The 20774-nt window shown below is 43.4% G+C and overlaps 1 protein-coding gene across 1 annotated transcript in view; it reads right to left on the reverse strand.

Annotated features, from left to right (window-relative positions):
• The window catches only part of LOC310772881 (nck-associated protein 5-like), a gene marked incomplete at both ends in the record, with an annotated part of 254349 nt that overhangs the window by 46970 nt on the left and 186605 nt on the right, over positions 1-20774 (reverse strand). The window contains 3 exons of the mRNA XM_083632823.1: positions 5978-6097; positions 7769-7807; positions 12308-12376. Coding sequence (XP_083488949.1) covers positions 5978-6097; positions 7769-7807; positions 12308-12376 — 228 coding nt within the window. The remainder of the gene's footprint in view (positions 1-5977; positions 6098-7768; positions 7808-12307; positions 12377-20774) is intronic.

Consider the following 20774-nt stretch of genomic DNA (forward strand, 5'->3'; position numbering starts at 1 on the left):
TCTTTACATTGTGGACAAAACAAGACATTTGAGGATGTCATCTTGGGCTCAGGGGGAAAAGGAACCAACATTTTCTGTCATTTCATATACTGTACCAAACTATCGATTAATCGAGAAAATAATTGACAGATAAATCGAGAATGAAAATAATCGTTATTTGCAGCCCTAACAGACGAGTGCGCACACACACTCTCTCACTCACACACACACACACACAAACACACACACACACACACACGCACACACAACGCTTACCCTCTCCTTTATCCCTCACGGCCTGATCTACAGTACGTGCCTTTACGTCTGTTTCATCACAAAGGCTTTTCACAAGGTGAGATAAAGCTCTATTATAAAATGCTCTACTGTATCCATTCTAGGAGAACCCCATTACTTGTTCATCATTCAGTATCTCTTAAATACAGAGGTTTGCAAATGTGACTGTTATCATTTTGTCATGAATTTCCCTATTCTTTAACAAGTTCCATAATTTGTTTAACTCAAACATATTGTAAGAGTAGGTGTAAAATAATAATAATTTGTTTTTGCTTTGTTTCGAATGGTTGATATTTCATTTTCTCCAATTCTCCACTAATGTACTGTAGGCATACACGTAGCAGCAATATTCAGATAACTTGTCTATGCAAAATTGCATGAGCAGTAATACAGTTATGCGGTTCGTTTTGCGTCCTCTGGGACCCCGAGGTAGCTTAGCTAACACCTAGCATTTGTCCCGTTAATTGACAACTCAATTGCCACTTTCCTGTAACTTTCAATAAGGCTGCATACTGTAAGTGGACCATTTAATTTTCCTTCTCTTAACCAAGCACCTCTGGGAAAGCCTGGGTAACTAAGACACCGCAGCGGCTCACAATCTGGCAAAGCCTGGGTAACTAAGACACCGCAGCGGCTCACAATCTGGCAAAGCCTGGGTAACTAAGACACCGCAGCAGCTCAAAATCTGCCAGTGCACCTGAAGGGTTTCATAAAAATAAAAAAAACGCCTGCTCTGCCAAAATGACAAAATAAAGGACATCATGGGTTCATTTTGAAGTTATGAATAAGCTCAAGACCTCACAAAAATAATTAGACTGGAACTACCTTTGTTTTTCAAAATAATGACTAATAAACATCCCATTTTAATGACTAATAAACGTCACATTTTTCACAAATGGATGTATATATAGATAACGATTTGGAATACAACTAATTAAGCTGAGAGGCAGCGGAGGTGCTCTCTCCTACTTTAGGCTCCATCAAAAGGATTATGGTCTGTTATCAGAGAAACTCCAGATGCCCACAGGGAACTAGAGAACATTTAATTACTGATAAGCGAAAGGTCCAGAGCAGGACTGGAAATAGTACACTTGTGATTGGGTGATTAAGACTCCCACTGCTCAAGGCTCCAGGAGAGAATAGAAATTAAATCTCTCTCTGTTTTTCTGTCTATAGATGATATGTAATAATACTTATTTGTGGAGAGGGAAAATTACCTATGCTACAAAAGGGCACATTTCAAATTGGCCGATTGTCAATCAATCCGGTGGCAATTTTCTTTCTCGCTGAAATAAACTCCATTACATTCACACACAGAGTTAACGAATGTGCCATTTATCACATTCAATCAGCCGATTAAATCGTTCACTGTGATAGAGTAAACCCTGAAGTCAGTTAATGGTACGTAAAGGGATTTTCTCAGGCAATCTTTCAACCGTGTCAGAAATCCTTTTCAGAAGAAGCAGTTATTTCACCAGCGTTCGAACAAGATAGTGCCAAGAGCTGGTTTTTGTTTCTACTGTAGTGATAAAAAAAAAGGAAAAGAAAAATCTTAAAATAAATAGATAAATAAATAGATAAAAAAAACAAAAAAAAACGACAACAAAAAAACACCATCATACTCTCTGATGGAAGCTCGAGCCTCCATGGCCAGCACTTCTCCTACGCCTTTGTGCTGGCGAACATCCAGAAGAAGAGTATGATCCATAGTATGATCGCATAAGGGTTCATTATTATCCAATCACCAGACTTAATTATTAAATAATGACGCACATTTCCAGCCAAAAACAAGACAAGAAAAAAAGGCCTACGTACTCGAATAGGAAAAAAGCACGGACGCACGCACGCACGCACGCGCGCGCACACACACACACACACACACACACACACACACACACACACACACACACACACACACAGATGTCAAGTCATCAACAAATTCACCAATGCCCACACACTCCCCTCACACTGAATCACTCAGGCACACTGCACAGATTACAGAGTCCATTGCTTTTTTGACCTATGTACGCACTCACGATTTCACGATTAAACACGATTTCAGACGGAAGCCCATCTTTATTGTCACACGAACACTACAACACATGCATGCGGCCACAACACACACTCATGCTGACGGTGGCCGGTGAAATATGTCCTCTGCATTTGACCCATCCAGGCTTGTCCTTTCCTCCAGGGGGCAGGCCAGGAGCAGTGGTCGCTTTTTCTTTCCAGCGCCCGGGGACCAACTTCAGATGTTGTCGTCACTGGTCGGATGACGATCTTCTGCATGTTTTTAGTGGGGGGTTATGTACGGAGGAACCCCCTGGGGGGTACGGGGAGAACATGCAAACTCCACACAGAAAGGCCCTTTCGACGCGATAGCCCACCTGGGCAGTAGGCACTGAAGATATGGGGGGCGGTCACAACTCCAGCGCCCACAGCGTCCCAGGCGAGAATCGAACTCAGGACCTTCTAGCTGTGAGGCGACAGCGCTACTGACTGCGCCACCGTACCACCTCATTTCAATTCATTCATTCATTTGATTTATTTATGTAGGGACAGATACACGTACATATAATGTTTACAACATGTAGTGTTAAAACATCTCGGGCCCTATTCTCCCACAAGCCTTCGGCGCTAAAACGGGCCTTAAACGCAAAAAAACGTGCCTTGCGCCTGTTTTGGGACGATATCAATATGGCTTTACGCTGCCAAATGCGCTTTAGGCCGAATGGGCGTGGCGCAGTCCCAGAATGGGCCAAAGTGGGCGTGTCGGCCTTAAATACCGGCGTACTGCTATCTTCGCACCTGCCGTAAATTTAGCGCTTTGCGCCTTTGAAAACCAGGCCTATTCAGTGCGCCAGTGCACTTGTGCCTCTCCCCTGTCACCCTTCTCTGTCTCTCTCTGAAACCAGGCCTATTCAGTGCGCCAGTGCTCTTCTGCCTCTGAGTCACCCTTCTCTCTCTCTCTCTGACTCCCTCGCTCAAACAGACACAACACATAGCAGCACCCAGCTTCCCATAGGAAATAGCAGTTGTAAGTTTACTGCCTGTGAATGTCCACTCCCAGCATGCAATTGGGTCCTCCATTTCGCTACTAAATAGCAACCAAATGAGCCGAAATAGATATAAAAGGTAGATCTAAAATAATGTGTAATGGTAAGACAACCTGCAATTGTAGAACATTTCAATATTGGACCAAATAAAACATCGAAATGAAACACCACCCTATGTGAAACATATATGTCCTCTTGAGCCTATATATACCCCTTGTGGGTTTAACGTGATTTAGATAAGTGACAGCGGAACGCGCTTCTGTGATGTGCTATACTGTGATGTCCGCTCCAATAACTTGGCCCTACTTTAGTTTTACAATAAAAACACATTTATGCAATGACTTTACATAATGTAGGGTATATTTATGTGCATCATTCTACCTGCAGCAGGGGAGAGAAAACGATATCTTTCTGGACAAACTTTCACCAATCTAATAGGCTATATTTTTCTAGCTGATGCGTTTAGTACATTATTTTCACTTTGATCTTGCTATAGTGTAGCGTATTTACATGCTTGCAGTATTGAAACTGCAGTTAGATTGGTTTGAGAAGCATAATAATATGGAATAATAGCCTATAATGCAGACAGACAGACTGGATGAAGGGAGGGGGGGGGGGGGGCAGAGCGTTTGGCTTTCGTCTGGTTTTGCGGGATCACTGGAATTGGAGCTAAAAAGGCAAGCGTGCGATTCGTTTATTGCAGTTATCCAATGAGCATGACGGTGCATAATTTTACGCTTAAAAGGCGTGGTTGTAATGGTTGAGGCTGCGTCTAGCGCCAGCACGACGATATCAAGTGCGCTGGTCCACGCCCACTGATTTGAGCTGCGCCAGGCGCTCGGCCTAGAAACAGCGCCGATGCAACGATAGGGACCCTCATGTCCTGTACCACAGCATTTATAGCCCAAGGCTAGTTTGCATGCCTGTCCCTAGATGTAATTAAAATGACAAACTAATCACAGCCTCGCTTTAGCCTTGTTTATTTTCAACTGAATCCCAGTTGAGGGGAAAAGCGATAGAGAAACTCTGCCGAATACCAATGCAATACAATTCTTTTATACTTCAGAGTGCTTTAACTCACGTATATGGCTAAATTATGCCACTTGGACCCCACAAAATTATCTTCATCATCCCTTTAATATTGCAATTTCACCTCTTAATGCTTTGGTCTGTGCAATCATAATGGGAATAATGGCGGTAGCTAGGACTGATAGAGAGCTTTACAACACACCCCCAACCATCTTATTTCTCTTTCCTCTTACTTTTTCTTCCATTTTTGTCTCTTTTTATCCACCGTTTTTCACTACTGGCTCCACTCTGTCTTCTCTCTGTGCTCCTGCTTCTCTGCTATCGTGTCTCTCTCCATCTCTAACCCCCCATCTCTAACCCCCCACCCGCGCACTTCTTATCTACCCTCGTCTCTCTCTCTCTCTCTCTCTCTCTCTCTTTTCTGTTCTCTCCCCTCTCCTCTGGATGGACTGACAGCGTCCTTCCTTTTCTTTTCTTTCGGCAGCATCCATTTACTGTCCTTATACTGACAGCAAGAAGCCACGCAGCAATTTGCACAATTAGGCGAAATCCTACATTCCACACTGGCCTTATTGCCCTGCAACACTATATCACTGCTCACAATAGATGGGTAAGCCATATTGTGGCAGGCCTGTCTGTCGCATAATTACACCTTGAAAATCAAGTTGGAAGGCTAGCATAGACACATTTCAGTAAATTGGTATTTTCCAGGGGAACAAAGATGAACTGAGGCAATTTTCATCCACTCCAGATGAGAGATGGATATAAGGAGGATGTGGAGTTTGTGGGGAATACAAATAGGGCAGCAGTTGCCTGGCGGTTAGAGAAGGGAGCTTGTCACCGGAAAGTTGCCGGTTCAAATCTCGGCTGGGCAGAGAAAGGGAAGGAGCTACGCAGACATACAGTAGAAGGGGACACGATCTCGCCTCGTGCAGCAGCTTGGAGTTTTAGTTACACAAACATAGAAATGAGAAATAATCTCATTAGTGGAGTTAAGAACCTTTTTTTTTTTTTGCTAAACTGAAGCCCAGAGGGATAATAGTAAATAGTTAATAGGCCTATTATAAAGCCTATTCAAACTGAGGTAGCTACTGTAGGTTAGCCAGTTAGCCCCCGAGCTGACCTTCCAAGTTCAAACTAGCCATAGCATACTAGTTTATTGCTGTTTAGGTAGCTAGCCTGCTGAGCTTCCAAGTTCATGCCATTGTCATGAATGAATGAATGAATGAATGGATGAATGAATGAAGGAATGTATAAATAAATACATAAATAAATAAATAAATAAATAAATAAATAAATAAATAAATAAATAAATAAACAAACAAACAAACAAACAAACAAACAAACAAATAAATAAATAAATAAATAAATAAATAGGCTAAATAAGTCTTTTTTATTTTTTACCAGCTTTCCATTCAAGATTTCCAGTTAGTTAATTGCTAGCTGGTCCAGAAAATTATTTGGCTCTGCTCACTGAGGTTTAATCTAGCGTAGACAATTCCTAGATGTGAATAAATGAATAAACTGAAAAAGTGTCTCACTCAACTAGCACTTCTCTTGCTAAATGACAAGAGGAAGGGGGTGTCGTACCGGGTGGTCGGCAGGTGTTAGCGCCCTACCTGGAGAAGCAGGTCCGAGGCGGGCTTGACCCGCTGCTGGAACAGAACAGCCAGGGTCCGGTTCTGCTGCTCCAGGTCGAACACACGGGTCCGCAGCTTCACACACTCCTCTCTCAGGTCCTGGCAACACAGAAGGCGTGTCTCAATAAGCTAGATAATACAGAACATCAATAGTAGCCTATATGATGTTTACAATTGTTAGAAAATATAGGACTTGACAAAGTTGATTATCCCACTTATACCATGGTCATTTGCCAACAATATGAAATAAAATCACTCGCAAATGTTTGGTGAAAGTGTGAAAGTGCACTCAGAATCGAAAGCTTATGAAGCAAGAGCTTATCGTTGTCATGGCAAGGAATGGCAACGACAACTTTTACAACCAAGTTGGTTAGGTGACACGATGATATACCTTAAAAATACATGTGAATTGCACGGCTGTAGTAGCTAAATATGTCCATAGAATTAAAACAAAAATAAAAAATAAATCAGCACTCTGCAGATATCTTAGTTACAAACAAGATTGCAAGGGAGGTTTATGATTATATTTGTGGTATTTATTCAGTTTTGGGAAATCACAATCTCTAGTTGGCTGGCTGACTCAACAGGGCTAGAGACTGATCTGTATGTTATGTAAGGGTTAATGCCCGACGAGGTGTACATTATCACTTTTTAAGGGACGACGCGGAGGCGTGAACCGTCCGAGGCGAAGCCGAGGATGGTTTGCCTCCGCGAAGTCCCTTAAAAAGTGATAATGTACACCTCGAAGGGCATTAACCCGCTTATACCATGGTCACTTGCCAACAAAACAATAAGACCAGTCATTTATATTTCCATGTGTAATAAATAAAGCAATCTAAATGGCTAAATGTCTGTTATTCATACTGTAAATCAGTCTTCCACGAAATAAAATAGTCCCTCCCACCTCCACCAATCTCCGTTTTAAAGCCGACTCAAACGTTAACTTCATCACAGGAATGCAGGTTTAACGATGTTTTGCGTTCTACATTAAATGAAGACATTACCGTTTGGCTGCTTGCTTTATTTTGTATGATAGATACGTATTGGCCAAGTATATTAACATTTAAGAGCTAAGAGTTTCAGGAAGTGAAAAGTGCAGCGGGGGCTCGCACTGCATGCATCTCTCTCTCTCTCTCTCTCTCTCTCTCTCTCTCTCTCTCTCTCTCTCTCTCTCTCTCTCTCTCTCTCTCTCTCTCTCTCTCTCTCTCTCTCAGGGCTCGCCCCCGCTCGTGCACGAGCCGAGGGAAATATCCTCTTTGTCGCCGAGAAGAGCCTGGTGACGCGAGGTTAAAAATCTCCGAAACGAAAATCAAAATTGTAAATAAGAGTTATTTTTGATAAACTGAGCACACAGGGGTGATTTAAATACTTACTTTGACCGAGTCAATTTTTTTCTCAACATCCAAAATTGTCATATTAACCCTTAACGGGGGTATAGAGCTCAAACTGCTCTCCTGATAACACTGATGAAACTATGGCGCATTGATATGAACGGTGAACAGACCATTTAGCTAGGTGTCCATTATCACTGTACAATATCACTTTTTAATGGACACCTTGCAGCCAATCAGAATCGAGTATTCACCCAGACCATGGTATAAAATGTGGTAGAATTGTGGTGAACTTAGAACAGTGATTAACCAACCTTGCCGGCCAATCAGAAAAGAGTATTCACCCAGACCATGGTATAAGGTTGAATTAATTAATGTACAGTGCTGTTAACAGTGCTCTGAGAACAGACAATGGTTTCCATGGAAATGAGAGGCAAACCTTTTGGGTGAGAAGCGCCTGCACAACTTGATTGGCAACCTGAAAACAAACAGAGAAAGAGAGAAAAGCAATACCATCATCAAATGTTCATTTGGCTGCTTTGGCACAGATAGTCTTCTAAGCCTGGTATGACCCCGCCGGGCCTCTGTAGGCTGTCCTCACACTAACGCTAGCCTGATATCAGACTGAATTGTCCACTCGTTACATTCCATTCCCATCTTCTAGTCTGACATTGCCTCCACGGTAACCGATTTCCACAGGGGAAATCCCCAGGGGAATTCCATCTTCCCTTACCAATCACTGAGACCAACGTATCCGCCTGAATATGAACCAGTGGAGAGATTGAGCTTGATTATATTGATTGAGATGAAATGCCTTCAAAGCAGAGTGCTGTTCATATTTCAAAGTAATTGGTCATTTTAATCCCTTTAAAACAGCCTCGATAGCAGCGTCTGTCTATTGTTGTTATTAGGTCCAGCGCACTTGACAACGGGGAAAAGCCTTGACAACGGCGTTAGTCCCGCCTGTTGCGCTGTTTATTGCTGCTGGTTGGCTAATTATTAGACCCCCTTGGCAGTCATTGGACAGGCCACTGTTGCATGTCACGATGCCAGACTAGAAGCAGACAACATAGTGGAGTGGGCGGAGTCAAAGCTCTGGACCCAGGCAATGCTAATGCTGCAGTTCCCAATAGTACTTCCTCAGCCAATTTACACCCACGTTTCTAGTTTCTATAGTGTGGGTGAGTGGGTGTAAAACAGACTACGGTGTGTGTGTGTGTGTGTGTGTGTGTGTGTGTGTGTGTGTGTGTGTGCGTGTGTGTGTGTGTGTGTGTGTGTGTGTGTGTGTGTGTGTGTGTGTGTGTGCGTGTGTGTGTGTGTGTGTGTGTGTGTGTGTGTGTGCAGATTTCCAAATGCGCCTACTGGTCATTAATCCAGTGCACGGTGGCAGGGAAGGCCAGAGGAGAGCGCTGGAGTGGAACAGATTGGAGCGCACACACGTCTTCCACAATGTTTAGCTCTGGCGTGTGCGTGTGTGTGTGTGTGTGTGTGTGTGTGTGTGTGTGTGTGTGTGTGTGTGTGGTATTGACAGCACGGGGTTGATGTAAGAGCAGGGGTGTGCCGCGGCTAAAGTGCTGTTGTGCCTATGCCTCGGTCTCCCAGCGCCTCACACCATCAGACCACAGAGGCTATCGAACGCCGCCTCCGATTACCGCCCATTGATTGCTCATTAATACGGTGTGAAGCCACATCGGCTGTTTGCAGTGTCCTCGCTCAGAATGATCGAATGAGGCGAGATGGGAGTAAATATGATGAAGAGAGCACTACATCTGACACCACAGATTACACAACTGCCCCTGTACAACAGTCGGGTGATCACACCAAAGCTCATTTACATCATGATCTTGGATAGGGATGCGCCGATATGAACATTTTGGCCGATAGGTTGAGCGATATTAACATTGCTGTTATAGATGACGACTGGTATTGACTGATGTCCCTATCTGTACAAAAACAAGTTTCTATGACAATCAAATATTGTACATGGTGAAAAACCTATGCAAACACTATGGATTTGAAAAAGTATTGGCTTTCTTGATTTCCCCAAAATTTGGGAAAAGCCCATAAATCTTAGATTTACTGCATTGTGTCCCCTCATTGTGAAAATGTTGGCCGATATACCGATATTAACATTGCTGTTATTTTGCTCATTGGGCAATACCAATATATAAAAAAATCACTCAAACATTGGCTGATATGATTGCTGATATATCGTATATGATAAATCTGAACTCTGGCTGCGGATGTTAAACCACCAGTGGCCAGCGTCCTCGCAGTTTAAAAACATTGACACGACAAGGCCTCCTGGTGGCTCATCTGCTAGAACACGTACCACAAAGGCTTAGTCCTTTGCGTGGTAGACCCGGGTTCGAATCCGACCCGTGGTCATTTGCTGCATGTCATCCCCTCTCTCTCTCTCCCCACCTTTCCTGTCTGCCCACTGTCCTATCATTAAAGGCAAAAAATTATAATCTTAAAAATGTTGACACAAAATTGAAACAAGCAGCTGGACTAACATAAAAAATAATCATCCCTTCTGTTCCCAAACAAACTTTAGATTTTCCCACTGTTGTTGTCGAGAGAGAGCCCTGCGGTGCAGTGTGTGTGTGTGTGTGTGTGTGTGTGTGTGTGTGTGTGTGTGTAGTCGTCAGAGAGGCGCGCACAGCCTCCATCATCAAAACAGGATCATTACCAAGCCTTCCAAAGTGAACCACACAGGAAAACAGTTGACAAGGAAACAGCGCGGCCAAGTTGAGCCATCTCAGCCAGGGCAGGCAAGCAGAAACGAGACGCTGTCCGAGTTTATCCCCAACACAAGTCACGGAGGACGCTTCTACCATCACATTCTCTCCCCCCCCCCTCTCTAACACTCGGTTAGAGAGGGGTCTGTTAGCTCGGCTCTGCTTCGATTTTCCTCCCGTCTCCCCCCTCTCTCCATCCTTTCTGCTTTCCTTCCCCCCTCCTCTCTCACACCCTCCCTCCTCTCTCACACCCTCCCTCCTCTCTCACACCCTCCCTCTGGCAGGTCAGTTGGGACTCGGCCTGTTGTCTGTTGAGCCCATTGTTTTTTCTGTTTGTTTGTCAATTGCCAATTGTAATTCTTCCTGCTGTGTCGGTCTTTGATTGATTGATTGATTGAATTTATTAGACAAATTAAAAAATACAATACACCAACAAGCATACAGTATAAAATAATGAATCATTCAGGATATCACAATAAAGTCGTTAAACTTATTTCCATTGTGATCCTGAGGTCGCTCCACCCCCTCTGCCAATCTGAGGAGAGTTGTAAACTAGCACATGCTTTCTCCGATACATGTGCAGTCACTAACTTCTTCTCACCTGACAGCGAGCCGTGTCACCGGCAGGACGTAGCGCGTGGGAGGATCACGCTATGCTCCCCAGTTCCCCTCCCCCCGAACAGGCCGACCAGAGGAGGCACTAGTGCAGCGACCATGACGACACACACCCTTAAATCGTACTTCCCTCCCGCAGACACGGCCAATTGTGCCTGTATGGACGCCCGACCAACCTGGATGTAACAAGAGGGCTCGCACCTGCAACCCTCGTGTTGGCAGGCAGGGAATCTACCACTGCACTACCCGGATGCCCCTACATGCTTCTAGCACACAATTATCTCCCTCTCTTTTTTATATACACACTACACATTATATCGCTCTCCTTCCATTTTTCTCCACCCCCCCTGTCTCTCTCCATCCTTTCTTCTATCGTTCCCCCCTCCTCTCTCACACTCTCTCCCTCCCTCTGGCAGATCAGTTGGGAGTCGGTCTGTTGTCTTCCACGATGAATTGGGCAGCTTGTCCCTGCTGGGCATATTTTCCAGTAGCAGTACTATGGGAGCACCCTGAGAGAGCCAGTGGCCGGGCACAGCCAAGGGCCTGCTTTATTCTCCTCTTGTGCCTCCCTAAACAGCAAGCGCTCACAAAGAACCAGGCGGCTCACAAGTGCCAGTTAGCTAAAGCATTGCTGCAGCACGGTACGGTACGCTAAGCACACAAGTAAGTGGCACAAGGTTAAAGCTATTTAACAGCATACATTCTTCTTGCAATGTTTATTGTACAGGTTTATTACAGCCATAACACCCGCGAGGTTGTCTTTTCACTGTGATTATAGGTGTGACCGTGAGGGGCCCGGGGACTGTATGTGACAGCCAAGTAACACCCTCTCTGCTATTATGGCTTTTAGACAACAGGTACCAACACATGTGCACTGACTGCATCCTCCATAGTCGTATATATATGAGAGTGAAAAAGCAGGAGGAAATATGAAAGATCAATATCTAACCACCTGCCTTTCCAGAAGACTGTATATTAGCCAATAAAGCACAGCTAGCTGTGGGTCAGAGGAATTATCAGCTGAACTCCATCTTCAGTGTCAGGTTGCTTGTGCTGTAAATGTACAGTCTCAACCGTTATTGCCTGAAATATATCTCATTTAAATCTGACAAGCAACATGAACCTCTTCTGTCGTGTTCTTGTATCCATGTTGTGGGTGTATGCCCATGTTAATTAAACACTTGTATTGAATAATATATATAATACAATATAATAGAGAGATGCAAAGTTATACATTTAGCCTATTTGTAATCAGCTGTATGTTGGACTAGCTTCACTAAAGCAGCGATAATCAAATTGGAGTATAATAGTGAACAAATGTTGCAGTATCAAGTTTTTTAGTGCCTGAAAGAGATTGTGCGCTTGTTAAGTGAATTAACAGGCACATCGTCATATGCAGGACCTCATTCAAGCCTTCAGATTAAATACAATATGAAACTTTCTGTTCTATTTCATGTACATCTTTGCTTGGGTCCAGACCTTCAAATCCACCCACTCCACTGAGTTGAGTTTGACAATTCAGTCTGATATCAGGCTAGTATACATCCATATTGGTTGTTACTTTTCCAAGTGTCCCTGAATGTTACAGAGGGTGAGACATGACAAGCACGGTCCATACTCACCTCATCTAGACAGCGTTCATACTGCTCCCTCTGGGTCTCATTCACCGAGGCCAAGGCAGAGTTTTCGTCCTGCAAACCAAAGGAACACACACTGTTGGCAAAGCTGAACTTTGGATGAACTTTTGCTCCACCACCTGCGAGGGGGCAAAGCCGACTGGAGGAGAGGAGACTCCTATTTAATCAAAATGCTATTCACCAAAGTTTTCTATATATCCTGTGTGCACTGAAGTCACAATGTTATAACCATATGTCACGTGAAACATGGATTGTATTATATCGTTGAAATGCATTGTGTTGACTGAGGGATGTGAACACGTGTCTATGGACTTCCAAGTGGAAAATGTAATCTCAATATGAATGGATTTTAATTGTATGCTGAAATAGTCTGTGTTACATGCACAAAGTTTGAAATGACAATTGTATTAATGCATTGTTGTGTGCTGAAGTAAGCCTGTTACATAACAACACACACACACACACACACACACACACACACACACACACACACACACACACCGTCAACAACCCAGTTGCCAGAATAAAAGGTTGGTATTGTACGTTTGCGTCCACAAAAAAGTACAATGTAGCCTCCCCGTCTCATAAGCAAGAGAGCGCATGAGAGGCAACAAACCATCGGAGAAAAAGGAGTCAGAAGTAACCATCAACCCGCACGCCGGCCAAGAGGAGACGGCCTTCACAAAGGTCATGTGTCAACACTGAACCAGGATGGCCAATAAAAATGTACAAAGTACTACCTCCAAAAAGGTCAAGGGGATGGAAGTTATGATGGTGAACTTTGGGGCGGCAGCTAGCCATTCGGAGTCTGGGCCTAATAAGAATATCTGGTTGACTTGGCGAGCGATGCTGCTTCACCTTTAAGGTGGCACCCATATCGATCTTGGGGAGTTTCCAATTTGTCAGAGGCAGGCGGCATATTAGGAGCTGTCAGCTCGGGGTCCTAAAGCCTGGCTTCTCTCGCCCTCTGCCCTTTAGTAGAAACTACCAATCCCCTGATTAAAAACCTGGGAACCATAATTACAACCCAAAACATTCCAATTATGCTGTCTGGGAAGAAACACTTCTAACTAATCGTGTCAAAGCCTATGGCCTTATTGGCCTATGGCTGTGGGTGCAAATGCAATGATTGTAATAATGCCTTAAGTAATCTAAGTATTTTAGTCTATTGTGTGTGTTGGTTTGTGAAAACCTAAAACTTCTGTTTTTCGGTGATGTTCAAAACTGTTGTTTATTTTGTGGCATCATTGTTACACAAGACCATTCATTATTATAACCCGTCTCCGGGACAATTTCTTGCCCAGCATTATAAAAAATAAAAAATAAAGTTACATGATATCCACTTTGTATAGAGAGCAGTCGTAACAATTTATTTGGATAGCCCACCTACAGAGAGTCTACAGATTAACAGATGGACCACCTACAGAGTAACATTTCAACAGCTTATCCGTTTACGCTCAACAAACAATTCAACTGTTTGGGGCGTCCGGGTAGTGTGTAGAGGTAGATTCCCTGCCGACGAACACAAAGTTTGCAGGTCTGCGCCCCCATGTTACCTCCGGCTTGGTCGGGCGTCAATACAGGCACGATTGGCTATGTCTGCGGGAAGCCGGATTGAGGTTATGTGTCCTGGTTGCTGCAATAGCGCCTCCTCTGGTCAGTCAGGGTGGAAGGATTTTGGGGCGGAAGGGAACTGGTGGGAATAGCGTGAACCTCCCACGTGCTACGTCCTGCCGGTGAAGCTCCCCACTGTCAGGTGAAAAGAAGTGGCTGGCAACTGCGCATGTGTCGGAGGAAGCATGGTGCTAGTCTACAGCTCTCCCCAGATCAGCAGGGGGTGGAGCAGCGACAGGGGGGAAATTGGCCAAGTACAATTGAGGAGAAAAATGAGGGTGGGGGAAGGATCAACTGTTTAACAGATGTTCCACAGATTATCGATAGAGTATAATATGTGACAATTCATGAACATGCCTACAGTACATATTACACCAGGTGCAGGTGGGTGGAACACGAAGCAAACAGAATCTATTTGTTGAATCCAAACTAATATCTTTTTTTAAACATCTACAGATAAAACCAATCAGTTGATTTGTTAAATGTCAACTAACAAGCTGTTATAATATAACAAATACACTGTGGACTCTCTGTAGGCGGACTATCTAAATACAGTGTGACTGATGAGTATTCTTGTATGTATTCTCAACAGCAAAGCAACAGTATGACTCATCCAATGTATTATTAGCCATTGGTCCAGGCAGCACTACGCCTACACAACAAACCTCTCTAACAGACGTAGCAGTTCAAAGTGTCACCTGCCTCTCTCCCTTAATTCATTACATTTATATACAGTATCACTTTTCTAAGCCCTTGACAACTCATCCACCAGCCATGTGCGGCACCCACCTGGGTGATGTGCGGCACCCACCTGGGTGATGTGCGGCACCCACCTGGGTGATGTGCGGCACCCACCTGGGTGATGTGCGGCACCCACCTGGGTGATGTGCGGCACCCACCTGGGTGATGCACGGCAGCTACTTAGTGGTGTTTTCTTACCTTGACCCTGACATACATTTGACTAGCGCTTTACTGCCTGAGTTGAGGTCACAAAGGCCTCCTTTAAGTGTTTAAAGAGAAACCCAGTGTCATTTAGAGTTACAGCCCGTTTACTACTGTCTATGTCTAGTTCACATTCTCCACAATCACTTTGGAATGCATGCTGTAAGGAATTTGTTTTTTGTTCTTCTTCTTTTTACATTGACTCGTGTTTAAACTGGTCACCTAGCTTAAGTGCCAAACCTAGCTTAACAATGGAACACACGTATATTACAGTTACTGTAAGTTGACTATAAGGCGACATGTTTCTCAGGGATTATCTCTTGGTATTACTGCCCGTTGGTGTCAGGTGATTGACAGTAAGCAGGGCGTAACGTAATGAAAGCGCTTGACATGAAATAAGAAAACTGTACAAGAATGAATGGCAACTGAAGGAAAACTAATTCTGATAACTAGAAAAGTAGGAGGCACACTAGAAGATTGGCACAAACACCAGTCTTATCCTTGAAATAACATTGCTTGTAGAATCAAACTACTGTATGAGTTTGTGAGCACTGGACAGACAGAGGGAAAACAAGACTGCAATTGCAACTGAAGTGTTAAGCGCCTGCCCTTACAATGCCAGAGCTTCCTCTCACAGCGCTCTGTGACTGTTAAACTGCATGGCAGACAGGTCATTACCGGCACGGCGCCCCAGATCCAAACACTAAACCCGCCCACTCAAACCAGACTTCTGTGGCCTTTGCATCCTGCCATCTTTTGCAACTGAAAATCAGTCCGCAATTATCCCTCCATTAACCTCATGGATGGATGATGATTCTACATTACTAAACACTACATTTTAATCCCACCACTCTATTATGCCTTTGTTTTCATTGTTGGCTTCAAAGTACTTTTTCATATAGATAACTTTGCTACTCTCTCTCTCTCTCTCTCTCTCTCTCTCTCTCTCTCTCCAATACAATGGTTTATACTGATTTGCGTTTGACGTTTTGTGTAAATTTGATCTATCTCTTATACAAAACTGCCACACTCAGCCAAATCTCATTTCAATTTCCTTAAGATTTAGCTTTACAGCTGCTACAATTTCTCATTTCAAGTCACCTCACTCAACATAGTGTGTCTCAAAAGATTATCTATCGGGGACAATGTATGGTTGTGGCATGTTTCCATCTCTTAATGCAGGCAAAATGTCCACAAAAACTGCAGTCCCTTTTAGATTGGGCCCAAAACCCACTAATATCCTCAAACCCCCAGCTTTTTCTTTGCTCTAAAAAGGTACGAGGGGCAACTCACTATTAACAGGACAAATGACTCCGCAGTAAGCATGGCTTTTCACCGGCTCCACTCCGATCGGGAGGAGATATAAATAGCACACCCGACGCTATTTTTCGCCCCTTTTCCGGTGTGTTGAAGTTGCCGAGCGTTGGCGCATTTACCATTTTGTTTTGGTATCATGCTGCAGTGGCTGCACAAAGATGCAACAGTGACAAGACAGCGAGGTGAGAGAGCTTCTCATAAAGAGGAAGGGGAAGAGGAAATGAGACAGGTTACTGGCTCTGTGAGAGACACTGTGATTTACAACATCTGGAAAATGCTGAGTGAAAGAGGCATTGCTCGCACCCCAAGGCAAGTCATCTCCCACTTTCTACTGTGTGTACTGTATAACCCTGTTATCCTGCTCTTTCTACTGTGTGTACTGTATAACCCTGTTATCCTGCTCTTTCTACTGTGTGTACTGTATAACCCTGTTATCCTGCTCTTTCTACTGTGTGTACTGTATAACCCTGTTATCCTGCTCTTTCTACTGTGTGTACTGTATAACCCTGTTATCTAGGGGTGGGGGAAAAAATCGATTCACCTAAGTATCATGATTTTTAGTGTCACGATTTTTTGAATCGATCTTTTATTCCAGAATCGATAATCGCAAAAAAAAAAAAAAAAAAAAAAAATGTGGGTGCTTGCAGTCAGGCCACTCACTGAACAGCAGGCCAGGCACCGCCTACTGGTTTACTAGTGGTTTTATTACTTTATTAGTTAGTCTGAAGTAATAATTACACTTCAGGGTTAAAGTGGGTGCATCTCATTGTAAAATTGGACTTCAAACGGCCCAAATATGGCTTCAAACGGCCCAAATTGGGCTTCAAACGGCCCAAATTGGGCTTCAAACGGCCCAAATTTCACGCGCGTCGGCCCATATCAGCCTGGCCTGCTTGGTATCTAATGCCCGGCCTGAATTATGATCCCAGTCCGCCCCTGTTTTTAACTATATCGCCCAGCCCTACTCATGATATATAATATACAGTCTCTAGTGTATGATTCAACTTTTCCCATGTTCTAATCTAGTGTAAAAAAGCAAACAAACTGAAAAAAGAAAAGAAAAAAATAAACAAAAATCGCAATAAATCGTAATATCGAATCGCAATAATCGTAGAATCGCAATACTTAAGAATCGCAATATAAATCGAATCGGCACCCAAGAATCGTGATAGTATCGAATCGGGAGATAAGTGAATCGCCACAGCCCTACTGTTATGTGTTATCCTGCTCTTTTGTGACGCCCAACGTGACTCACGTGATAACCTTCAATGTCACGTCGGGGGGGGGGGGGGGGGGGGGTGAAGGAACGGTACTGGCAATGTGAACGTGTCAATGGCCTATTTTTTTTTGCGTTTAACACACGCCGTTTACCTGCATTTAAAACCGCGCATATAAGCTGGCTTTTTCATCTAAGAGCGGTATTGGTGTGTCCCTTTGAGCAGTGCATGCCTGTGATGAAGGAGCAGCAGAAGTAAGAGCTGGGCAGTGCTGACTTAGTGTCAGCAGAGTTTACACACAGTGTAGGGCAGTGATGTATTACCCCTGCTTTGTTCTGGCTGCTTCTCCCGGGCGCAGCATCCATCACCCACGCGGCGGGATGGAATAAAATGGCAGATAACTTTTGATAAAGCCATTTAAAATGTGATGTTTGGGTAATGCGCTCCCCTACGATGGATCACCAGACAGGTGGAGCGGACTTCCTGCCATTCCCCCAAAGATAACTTACAGTTTGAAGAGCAACAGGCAATTATCCACCACTTTGCTGTAATTAGCTTCAGCCGCTATTGTCTGTCGGGGAGATGTTAGTGCACTGTTGGCAAAGAGAGGGAGAATTTTCCCCGCGGGCTCTCATTTCTTTCTATAAGTTTTCTCTTTCTGGCTGCGCTTGCTGTTTGAGGACTCACTGTACATGGTGTTAGAGAAATATGTTTGCACACTGAAAGACACTAATCATCCTATATGTAAGGGTTTATTCCTAAAGTCCAGTTCACTGAAAGACACTTATCATCCTATATGTAAGGGTTTATTTCTAAAGCCCAGTTCACTGAAAGACACTTATCATCCTATATGTAAGGGTTTATTTCTAAAGTCCAGTTCACTGAAAGACACTTATCATCCTATATGTAAGGGTTTATTTCTAAAGCCCAGTTCACTGAAAGACACTTATCATCCTATATGTAAGGGTTTATTTCTAAAGTCCAGTTCACTGAAATACACTTATCATCCTATATGTAAGGGTTTATTTCTAAAGCCCAGTTCACTGAAAGACACTTATCATCCTATATGTAAGGGTTTATTTCTAAAGCCCAGTTCACTGAAATACACTAATCATCCTATATGTAAGGGTTTATTTCTAAAGTCCAGTTCACTGAAAGACACTTATCATCCTATATGTAAGGGTTTATTCCTAAAGCCCAGTTCACTGAAAGACACTTATCATCCTATATGTAAGGGTGTATTTCTAAAGCCCAGTTCACTGAAATACACTAATCATCCTATATGTAAGGGTTTATTTCTAAAGTCCAGTTCACTGAAAGACACTTATCATCCTATATGTAAGGGTTTATTCCTAAAGTCCAGTTCACTGAAAGACACTTATCATCCTATATGTAAGGGTTTATTTCTAAAGTCCAGTTCACTGAAATACACTTATCATCCTATATGTAAGGGTTTATTCCTAAAGCCCAGTTCACTGAAATACACTTATCATCCTATATGTAAGGGTTTATTCCTAAAGTCCAGTTCACTGAAAGACACTTATCATCCTATATGTAAGGGTTTATTTCTAAAGCCCAGTTCACTGAAAGACACTAATCATCCTATATGTAAGGGTTTATTTCTAAAGCCCAGTTCACTGAAAGACACTAATCATCCTATATGTAAGGGTTTATTCCTAAAGTCCAGTTCACTGAAAGACACTTATCATCCTATATGTAAGGGTTTATTTCTAAAGCCCAGTTCACTGAAATATACTTATCATCCTATATGTAAGGGTTTATTCCTAAAGCCCAGTTCACTGAAATACACTTATCATCCTATATGTAAGGGTTTATTTCTAAAGCCCAGTTCACTGAAATACACTTATCATCCTATATGTAAGGGTTTATTCCTAAAGTCCAGTTCACTGAAAGACACTTATCATCCTATATGTAAGGGTTTATTTCTAAAGTCCAGTTCACTGAAATACACTTATCATCCTATATGTAAGGGTTTATTTCTAAAGCCCAGTTCACTGAAATACACTTATCATCCTATATGTAAGGGTTTATTCCTAAAGTCCAGTTCACTGAAAGACACATCATTGGAAGATTGTGGAACAGTTCGAAGAGATAGACTGACTGTCCTGAGAGACGACCTTCTTACACACTGGAATCATCAGCTTTATGAACAAGATTTCTTTTTGAAAAGCAGGAGTCAAGTCAAGGAGAGATGAAGACGCGTCAACATCAAGACACCACATGGAGCCACTTAGGGATGGGTAGGTAAGACCGGGGGCCTAACTTAATTAAGTCTACGTCCTTTAATTGCTGAGAGACATGTGAGAGGATGTGTGTCCAGTGGCTTCAGTTGGAAACAATCAGCATGGATTACTCTGGCTGTGGAGGGGAGATGAAAACAAAGGCAGGCTGCACAGCCCGAGGCCCCCCGACGGTGACTCCCTGAGGAAGACTGGGCTCTCCAAACGAAGAGCACTAGAGAATGTGATGAGCCGTCATGCTTCAGACACAACTGAACAAGGCGTCATGCCTTCAGACACAACTGAACAAGGACTCCTCTGACAATTGGCAGACAGAGGCCACAAAGGATGAGGGGAAGGGTGGGCTGAAAGTGTGGCTGGAAGTGTGAAAAGAAATTAAGAAAACAAAGTAGAGGAGAAGCTGGTCGCCAGAATAAAACATTTCTGCAATCCACACATACGTAGAATGCCAACGTTCCTGAACCAAAAATATGTTGCATATATCAAACATCAACGTTATAGAGTGTACTATTGATATGCGGTGGCCAGTAAAGGTGTTGTGGTCAGGGTGGATGGAGGGCATAAACACTTGTTTTTCACACCGGAGAGACGTGTTCGCTGCCGTGTTCAAAGTCACATTTAACGTTTTTACCATGTCGCTGGACCAGCAAGATGGAAAGGTCAGGCATTCACTCAGTCAGTCAGTCAGGACTTATAAGAAGAAGAAGAGCAGTAGGGTTCTCAAACTTTTTTGGCTTCAGTACCCCTTTGCCTGATTTCTCAATCCAACTACCCCCTTTACCCAACTACAACATTTTGCTTAGAAAACAGCAAGAGAAAAATCACCTCTTGAAGCGTATAGCATTACAAAAGAAGAAATTGAGAGAAAGATTTGTAATTAGTGCCTCCTGAGCAGATTTATTTTAACGTTTAATTTATTTTCATGAATATATTCTGTCATTTCTCCATTTTCCCCTTTCTCTCAAGTACTCTCTATCGTACCCCTAGGGCTACGTGCACAATCTGATTTCACCAACTAACAGTTGTTCCTGGACCAACATTTCTTTCTAGTATGGGCCGGGAAAACCCCACCCCCAAACTCATTTGATTGGTCGCCGCAAT

This window comes from Poromitra crassiceps, assembly GCF_964638095.1.
Source record: "Poromitra crassiceps genome assembly, chromosome: 3".
Taxonomy (NCBI): domain Eukaryota; kingdom Metazoa; phylum Chordata; class Actinopteri; order Beryciformes; family Melamphaidae; genus Poromitra; species Poromitra crassiceps.